The sequence below is a fragment of the Podarcis muralis genome, chromosome 1 (genome assembly GCF_964188315.1).
Source record: "Podarcis muralis chromosome 1, rPodMur119.hap1.1, whole genome shotgun sequence".
NCBI lineage: Eukaryota > Metazoa > Chordata > Lepidosauria > Squamata > Lacertidae > Podarcis > Podarcis muralis.
The window spans coordinates 63,137,148-63,147,175 of NC_135655.1; the positions used below are offsets into that span (position 1 = coordinate 63,137,148).

General features: G+C 45.5%; 1 protein-coding gene across 1 annotated transcript; it reads left to right on the forward strand.

Moving 5' to 3' along the window:
• The first annotated feature begins 8,001 nt into the window (after positions 1-8,001).
• LOC144324927 (uncharacterized) lies at positions 8,002-9,731 on the forward strand. The gene is made up of 2 exons (XM_077917905.1): positions 8,002-8,608; positions 8,676-9,731. The coding sequence occupies exons 1-2, from the start codon at positions 8,002-8,004 to the stop codon at positions 9,686-9,688; spliced, it is 1,620 nt and encodes a 539-aa protein (XP_077774031.1). The 3' UTR covers positions 9,689-9,731.
• Positions 9,732-10,028: the final 297 nt, after the last annotated feature.

A 10,028-nucleotide genomic window follows, 5' to 3' on the forward strand; every position in this document is an offset into this window, starting at 1 on the left:
GCTTACAGCATGACAAGATTTACATAATTACAAAAGTCATAAACCATAAATAAACCACATCAAAAAAATACACAACCAAATGGAAAACAATTTCCACATAAATCAAAATCTAAAACTAAGAATACAGCATTAATATCACAGTTTAAAATGACATACCGTATTTTTCACCCTATAGGACACACCGTCCCATAAGGCGCACCTAGTTTTTTTTGGGGGGAATTTATTATTTTTTCCCCCAGGTGTGAGGCTGGGACGGGGGAAGCCCGAACTTCCCCCGACCCCAGCCCCCAGAACAGGCAACTCTCCACAAGCCGCGGGAGCCCGGCGACGGGCTCCCGCGCCTTGCGGAGAGCTGTGTGAAGTCTAGGCGCACTGAGAACAGCGTGCCCAGGCTTCAGCATGCAGGCAACTCTCCGCAAGCCGCGGGAGCCCAGCGCCGGGCTCCCGCGCCTTGCGGAGAGCTGCACGAAGCCTGGAGAGCGAGAGGGGTCGGTGCGCATCGACCCCTCTCGCTCTCCAGGCTTCAGCGAAAGCCTGCATTCGCCCCATAGGACGCACACACATTTCCCCTTCATTTTTGGAGGGGAAAAAGTGCGTCCTATAGGGCGAAAAATACAGTAGGTAAAAAAACCCAGGAATTTAAACAAAAAACAAAATGGAGCCCTCTCTGCCCAGCAGCAGCAGAAGGCAGCAGTCCTTTATAGAGCCCATCAGGCCCCGCCCTAGGCCAGGTGGTGAGTGGCAGGACTGGGGCCCTCAGGTGCTGAGCAGGGGAGTCCTCCTGGATGAGTGCCACAACCCCAAAGTCACCTTTAACTGGACTTAAACCTATATTCTCAGGATGCTGAACTCTGATGGACATTAGGCCTGATGCATTAGGGCTCTTACTATTTTTTTCTGTGTTGTGGACTGACAGAGGTCTGGGTGGGTGGCATAGTCAGGCAACAGCTGTGTAGCTGACATCTCCCTTCAGCTAAATTGGCAGGCTTACCAAGCAGGTGCAGCTTAGATCTGTGGGTCAATTGACTGGACAGCCAGGCTGGACCCCAGGAACATAGGGAAAACATTGGCCTCCATCAGTGGCCTGATTTGGTTATTTGCAGTTTTAGCAAATTATAAATTTTTGTACATGATTAGTATTAATAAATTTGTTGCTGTGTTTGTCTCTTCCTTGCATTTGCAACTGGAAACTGGTGCCATTAGCATGTTTCTTAACTCTCAAATTCAGGGTACAAATCTAATTCGGGTGCTATTTTGAACTTTTACAGGGGCTGCACTTGCAAGCTAGATATTATTGCCCCCTTAATCTATAATCCAGCACTCTCAAAACATTTTCATAATTCTTTTCCTACTGGCTTCAACTTGTATAAATTATATTGCTTTGCTTAGGCGTTCCCCACTGATCACAGGCCAAAAATACTATTTTGGCAATACCGTCAATTGAATGAAATATTTAAAGTTGATAAACAATGTGGTTTTATAGAACAGACCTCAGAATTTGAGAAAGAGTTGATAGATAATAATGAGAAGTTAATTTCTAAAAAGTTATTATTAGAATGGAAGACAAAGGATAAAATGGTGAACACGGCAATGATCAATTGGGCTAGAGACGTGGGCCACAATATAGATTAGATTTGTGGGGAAATCTGTGAAAAACAGAATTAAAATTCGCAGCCTGCTATGCTCTTAAGGAAAATTTTAAGAAAATGATTTACAGATGGTACCTGACACACACAAAAAATAGCAAAAATGTATGTCAGAATCAGGTAAATGTTGCAAGAGTAATGCCACAGATGGAACCTTTTACCACATGTGGTAGGCCTGTAGAGTAGGTTAAAAATATTGGGAAATAATATATAATGAACTGAAAAAAGTTATTTAAGAAAACTTCTCCTAAGAGGCCAGAGGCCTTTCTGTTAGGAATAATGAGGTCCGAAGTACCAAGTAAATAAAATAAATTTGTGTATGTATGCCACTATACCAGTGAGGATCCTATATGCACAAAGAAGGAGAGAGGAGATAGTACCTACAAAGGAGGAGTGGCAGATGAAATTAATGGAATACACAGAGTTAGCAAGCTTAACCAGCAAAATTAGAGAGCCAGAAGAGAAAAGTTTTAAAGAAAAATAGAAGCCATTTGTAGACTACCTAAAAAAAAATTGTAAAAATGTTAGAACTTTAGTTGGTTTGGAATAAGCTCAGCAGTTATAGCTTATAATGAGAAGAATTTAAATAGTTAGACAAAACAGAATATGCAGCAGGAATGGGAAACTTTTGGAAGCCATGGAAAGATGGACAAGAAGTTGATGGAATAGAATTATGAATTGTTGTAATGTATCTTTTTTGTTTTTTCCTCCTTTTTCCTTCCTTTTCTTACACTTTTTTCTTTTATTCAGTTTTGTATTTTGTATTCTTATAAATTCATAAATAAAAATAAAAAATACTATTTTTTCCATACTTATTTTTACATGAGTATTCCATAGGCATTTGTAGTATAAGTAGAATTCCAGAAGTAGATTGCGGAATATGGCAGCTGGGTGCAACCAATGAATAATATGCCTAGTCTTCACAGTATGCAGAACTTTTTCAGCATTGAGATTGCTATAATTCCTGTCTCACTCTTTAAATAAGAAGCAAATGCAATGTTTCAAGCTGCAATCCTCTATCAGCTTGACTGGAAGTAATTTCCATTGAACTCAGTGGCACTTCTGAGTTGCATGCACAGGATTTGCTCTGGATGTGCTTAATAACATTGGAAATTGCCTTGTGGCAAGGTCAATATTAGCCCAGTTTTGTCCATTCTTAGACCACATTCACACCGTACATTTAAAGCACTGCGATATCACTTTAAACTGTCATGGCTTCCCCTCAAAGAATTCTGGGAGCTGCCGTTTGTTAAGAGTGCTGATGGTTGTTAGGAGACCCTGGGAAGAGGAATAGATAGTTCTGTGACAGGAAAGGGGGTCTGACAGTTTAAAGTAGTGTCATGGTGCTTTAAATGTACACTGTGAATGTGGCCTTATTGTCACACATAATCCCTAAATAAATATTATGATTAGAATAACTGTGGGACAGCAAGCATTACATATTAATTGAGGGGACTTTACTGCTTATTAGCAATAAATCAGTGGTGCACGAGAAGAACTTGGATAACCTGTGCGTGTCTACAGCTGTAACTTCTAAGACCTTGCCCTGCTTAGGCATAATTCCACTGCTATTGGTGCACAATTGAAACAAACCTTCCAAATGTTTGTTTCTACTATGTAGTCATGGTAACTGCTTCCCACGAAAGCCCTGCCTAGTTTCCTGGAGCACTGCAAATAGAACCGGCTTCATAAAGTGTGGCTTTCCTCTAAGCCTTTGCATACTCCATGCCAGCAACTTGTTCTTAGAAGCAGACACCTTTGGGCACAACAAGTATTTCAGGGCAAAGATAATAGCATCTCTCCCTTCCCCTGCCACACCCTCGGAAAAGGCATAGTAAGCAAGGACTTCATGTCACCATCCATTCTACACTATTGTGTGTGTCTCTCTGTGTGTGTGCAGATGGATAAAACAGTTTCTGACAGATGGTAAACTTCATATTCGTTGTGCTCTTCCCAAATCAGTAACAAAGCTGGCATCTTTCTGTGAATTGAGATCATCTAAAATGGGGATGATAAAAAGAGAAAGTGACCTGAATTGGTTTTCCTAAAAGGATGACTTAATTGAGGTAACTAATATATAGCTTTCTTTCCTCTTCTAGGGTGGGTTCACATTAAATGCTTCTCTTTTTCACAAGTGTCTTAATATTGCCTTGTTCATAGATGGGCAGTGAAAGGCCATAATCTGCATTGTTTACAAAGCAAATAAAATCAGACAAAACAGACTCAGAAGTGTCATGTTCCTTTTGTACTTGAATTTGGGGTGTTATTTTTTCTAATGAAGCAGTTTTCCATATTTTATAATACCATAGCTCTAAATCTTCCCGATAAAGTATTTCCAATTCATTTAAAAATCTCCTTGCTTCAAATGCAGACATTTTATCCAAATACGTCAACTTTCCCAGTGGTACATAAACATGAATAACACTTTGCGTCATGCCTGCTATTATGTTTCATTATTTCAATATTATCAAAGTGATGTCCTACGTAGCTAACTGGAACCATTATATACCTCACTTGTGCAGATTAGTAAAAAATGGTAAATATATAGGTATCCAGTCAGTGGTTAAAAATGGTACATATTTAGGTATCCAGCCTGTGGGACACAGGTGGTGCTGTGGTCTAAACCACTGAGCCTCTTGGGCTTGCCGATCAGAAGGTTGGCGGTTTGAATCCACGCAATGGTGGTGAGCTTCCATTGCTCTGTCCAAGCTTCTGCCAACCAAGCAGTTTGAAAGCACACCAGTGCAAGTAGATAAATAGGTACTACTGTGGCAGGAAGGTAAACGGTGTTTCATGCACACTGGCACTCTTCATGGTGTCCCATTGCACCAGAAGCGGTTTAGTCATTCTGGCCACATGACTCAGAAAGCTGTCTATGGACAAACATTGGCTTCCTTGGCCTGAAGCGAGATGATCGCTGCAACCCCATAGTCGCCTTTGACTGGACTTTACCTTTACCCAGTCGGTCAGGCATGAGCATTGAATAGAATGCACTCCACGTAAGCTACATAAAATCATGGGCCTTCTAATGCGGGTTTATTAGCCTTTCGAAACTGGTTGACGCAAAGCATTGATGATTTTGACCATAGCTAGTGCTTATGCAATCATATAATATATTTTATAATATAAAAAGAAGGTCATACTGGAAGACATCAAATATAAAAAGTAGCTTCTAAAATTATAGAAATCTATAATATGTGTTTGTAACAGAGAAGCTGTAGTGCAAAAAATATTCCCCCTCTTGTTTCTAATGTTGCAATTTGCCTGGGTCTCATACTTTGCCGCCTTATGATGATTTTGCTTCTCAATTATATTGATCATTTTGTCAAATTCTGAAGATTTCTCCCAAAGATTCACAGCTATAGTGTTGACAGCAAATGCCAAGCAAGACCCCCACCTTTCTGGAATAAAACAAATAGAACAGATTAACTTTCCTCACAATAAACAACCTCTCTTTTTTTGTTTTCCTTCTTAAAATTCACCTCAAGGGTCTTCAGACTCTCTCTCCCTTCCAAAAGAATTCCACAATTATCATGAGAACAAGGTTTGTCATGTTGGCTTCTGTGTTTAAATGTTAAATGCCAAGTACTTAACTTCTTGTACATTGCACAGACATATATCTGCAGGCCACATTCCAGTGCACCGTTAAGCATTTGTAAGTCCCACTGAAATCAGTTGGCCTTAAATGCACATGACTCAACGCTGGATTGTGGCAATAATCTGCAAAATGTTTAAAAAAGATTACAGAGCACGGCATTTCATGAACAGATTATACTGTTCCCAATGGGAAGTCTTCCAGAGAAGATCCTTATCCTTCCTAGCGAGAAAATGAACATGAACAGTTGTCACTTTATATGTAATAAAAAAATAATAATAGCATTTCAGTTTAAATAAAGCTCCGTATTAGTGTATATAGCTCTCAATCTGGGAAACCAGGTTTTTAAGGGATTCCTGAGCATGCAATTCCACTTGTAGCCACAAAGCATGCTAGTTCTACATATTGCTTGCTTCCAACAGACTGTAAAAGAGCAGGAAATATATGTCTGTGCATACATTTCCACCTATGGGATGGTATTCAACTAAATTCTTGGATTAGCACTAGTGCAATGGGATTTTCCCCCTTTTGCCTTCCTGCAAGTGTCCTATGCTGTCCTCCAAATTTGCTCCAGAGGATTGGCAGAAACCCCAGAACAGGTTGTCTCTTCTGCCCTTGCCCTAATAAGCACACCAGTAAGGATGAAGGAGACATTTCTGAAACAAGACACAATCCCAAACATGACTTTGAAATGGACGCTTCTCTGAATTTTGCAATGCAGTTCTCCAGCCCAGCAATTTGAATGCATAAACTAGGGTGAAGTGTGCATAGGAATGCGTATTTTTCTGAAAACAACATACAAACACACATTATATGAGATGGTGATAATTTTATAACCTATACTCTGCCCATAGGACTGGGTTGCCCCAACCACTCTGGGCAGCTTCCAACACATATACCGGTAATTACTTAATCAAACATCAAAGACTTACTGATACAAATAAGATTGCTTTGCAGACATGTGTATAGTAGGCAAAATTGCACACAGTTACCCCACCATGCTGGGTGCCGATTCTGGACCTGTTATCAAGCACTGGCTTAGGAACCTTGGTACATAAATTATTTGAATTGTGCGATCAAGAAAAGGGACAGCTACCCACTATCGATAGCATGTAAATCAGGGTATATCATATAGCCTTTCCTTTGAAGCTCTGTTGAAACCCCTCATTGGTCCAACATGAACATTTAACATCAAGTCTAGTTTGACCCTATAATGGATGCGGAAGCCTGCATGCCCAGGGATTTGTTTAGCACACCATAGGTGGATAAAGCGTGTTCTCCTTAACAGAGAGCACGTGTTGCGGTTGGGGAACAGGCCACCCTGCCATGACTAGGCAAATTAATCTGCAACCATGGCCTTTAGGGTTAATTGGGTTGCTGGGGTAAATTGATTGTTACCAATTTGGAGGAGGAGTCAGAAGCTATTAAATAGAAGAGCCAGACGTAGGGACGTCCTCTTGGCCATTTTGCATTGGATCAAGGAGCAGCTTGAGACGGTTGTATTGAGACTAATTGCCCTTAGCCCCTGTATTGCTTTAATTTTATTGCTTTAATTTTATTACCCACTTTCTGCTTCCTTATCTCTCTTCTTTTCTCCCTTCTCTCCTTAGCTCCCTCCCTCTTTATTCGCCTGGTTTTCCTTTTATTTTAATCACTTGGTTATCTCTCCCCTTTAATTTCATACTACAAGCCCTTTGGGATTTGGAGGGCGGTGGGTGGGGGACCCCCCCCCGGCCTGGGCAGCCTGTTGGAGGGGTTGCGGCTGCCTTCAAGGCCGCCGGAGCACCCGGTTGTGAGCGCGGCTTCGCGGCGGCGGAGCGCGTTCGTTTAAACCCCACCCCCACCCCCACCCCCACCCTTTCTACCCCTGCCAGCCCGGATCGGGCCTGCCTGGTGGGCATAGGGCCCAGTCATCCGGGATCGGAGGCCTTTTTTCGGGCGCAGCACTAACGCCGCGGCTCTTCTTGGGCCGCGGGCGCTCCACCCCCCCCCCACTTGGGAGGTCGCGGCTCCATAGCCTAGGAGCGCGGCCTGTACGACCGCCTGTTTTCCGTCCCCGTGCGCGTCCTCGCTGGCTTACCGGGGGTCGGGTGGATAGGGAGCATCGCGGCCCAGCCTCGGAGGCGCGGCTGCCGCGCTCCCGTCTTTCCTGGGCCTCGGGGGCCGGGGGGACGCAGCTGGTGGCGGCGCGGAGTGCGCGGGCCTTGGCCGGCCCTGTGGAGCCTCGGCGGCGTGGTGGGGCTGCCCGGTGAAGGGGCGCCGGTGCGTGGAGGCCCGCATCGGTCCACGGCCTAGGTGCGGCCTATAATCCAGGCTGGGAGTTCTCTCCTGACTCACTGTTGCCGCCATTTTCTGTTGCTTGTTTGCCTCTAGCTTGCGTTGTGCTCCCCCAGTGGCACGGCACGGTACTGCAAGCTCGCAGGTTTGATTACTGAGGCCACCTAGTGCCATCTGCTGGTGGGCCTGTGCATTGCAGCCTATTGTATTTTGGTCGGTATAGGTCCACCTGGTGGCTTGGTTCGGTACTGCACCCCCTAAGTTTAATCTGGAACTGGCAAGGCCCATTGCTGGTGGTCAGGGGGTGCGCTCCGATCTTTAAATAAGTAGGTACTTATTTTGAATTTACCACATTCCTAATTACAATTTCTTAATAGCATTTGCTTGCAGCAGTCAATTCCCATTAAGGGATAGCCATTATTGATTATCAACTGAAAGTTTTGTTTTCCTTTTTTGGAATTTCCTTCTTTTAAGTTAGCAGGTATGGCTCCAAAGAAAGTTTCAACACCAAAGGATGCTTTAGCCCGCCTTGCCACATCTGCAAAACGGCCGATCAGAGGCCCATCACAGGCGCTTCGCACATCTGCTCCAAGGCAGCCAGTGGGTCGGGTACAATCCTTGGTGGCATCCATGGCCGGTGATCCAGAAGCCCTATCTCGCTTTGCAGCGGATATGGACGGCTTTCTTCAGCAATGCTCCAGTCGGCCTTCCACGTCTGCAAGGCCGCCGCATCCAGTGGGGTCATCATCACCGGCCTCGTCTGCTTCTAGCGAGAATGAAAGAGAAGGGTTATCGGCTGGGGGCGTGGGAGTGGATTCCCAATTAACCCAGCCTCATCGCTTACCTGCTACTCGCGGCCGTTCTCGGGGGCCACGCCGTTCCTCTGGGAGGGCCGCAAGGGGAAAAACCCCTGTAGCAGCTTCCACCCGCCGTGCTGTGCTCACTCAGCCTGCGGATGAGGTGGCTTCGGTTTCGGGTACCTCACTTGTTGTTTCTCCTCATTCAGCTCCAGGTACATCACAGCTGAGCCCTGATTCTGAGTCTTCCATCGGTGGCAGTCGACCAGTTCCTGCCAGGGAGTACTCGGGCGGTAAACGTCGTTCCAGTCGGTCTTCAATGAAGCGTGCCAAGCAGAGGAGAGTCTTCTTCCTATGCAGCCCCAAGTTCTTCACGCCAGGACCCTGACTCCGGGTCCTCTATTGAAGATAGCTTGCCAGTGCCATCCAGGAGGTCATCAGGTGGAAATCGTCGCCGCAGGAGATCTTCGTGGAGGCACGCAAAACGGAGGAGGGACGACTCGTCGTCCTCTTATACCGGTACGTCTTCCTCTAGTTCTGACGGTGAGGCAGATAGTTCTATCGAGCTTTACTGGGGCTTTGGCGAAGCGGCCTCGGGGCTTCCGAGGTGGGCTTGGCAACGTCGGGCCAACACGCATCGGGCTAGGTATGGGGCAGTACAGGAATGTAAGGACGGCGTTTTGGTCCCCGACGTTAAGGTTTCTACCAATTCCACCAGGGACGTCATCCCAGGTTCACATCTGTCAACTAAGTTGCGAGCTAGGATTTTGAATGGCCGTTACGTTGAGATTTTTAAGCTGGCCCCTCCTTCGGAGGACCAGGAGAGGGTGAGCTCTTCAAGGAGGCGCACTGGTGTGCCCAGTGCAGACAAGACTTTCGAACGTTGGCTCGATTGTTTCCAGGTCTTTGCTGGAGTGGTCATGGCGGCGTATCCGCGGAGATCTCTTCATTTGCTAGTTTACTTATCTATTGTTCGCTCTGCTTTCACTAAAGCGGGTGAAAAAGCTGCGATCAAATATGATGAGAATTTCAGGCGTAGGGCGGCTAAGATTCCCTCGGCCCGATGGGATCGTAAAGATCTTGATGTGTGGACCACTTATGTGGCTCCGCTCATTGATAAAAAGGTGCCAGAACAGCAGAAAATGAGGCCAGGGACCTTTAAAACAGCACGTCGCCTAACATGTTGGGATTTTAATAAGGGTTCTTGCCAGCGCCAGGGGTGCAAATTTGCTCACATGTGTGATAGGTGCAACGGTTTGCACCCTGCTTCTTCTTGTTATTCTGGCAGGCGGCCCTTTCGCGGAGGGAAAGGGGGTTCTCAGCAAACCCCCAAAGCAACCCCCTCTGCTTCAACCCCGGGGACAGGAAAATAAGGTGTTAACTTCCCTGGCTTGTACGCCCGTTCGGCTGCCAGTCCTGCAAAGCTGGCTGCAATTCTATCCCAATAGGGAGGCTGCGCGTTATTTGAGTGATGGGTTTTCGTTTGGTTTTCGGATTCCAGTAGCCATGTCTCCCGTGGCACGGAATCCTACTAACCAGAAATCAGTTCGCGAGCTACCCCAGGTTGCTCGCAAGAAGATAGAAAAAGAGGTGACCATGCAGCGCATGGCCGGTCCTTTTAGCGACCCCCCCTTTCATAATTTGCATATATCCCCGTTGGGTATTGTGCCAAAAAAGGCCCCTGGTGAATTTCGGTTAATCCATAATTTGTCA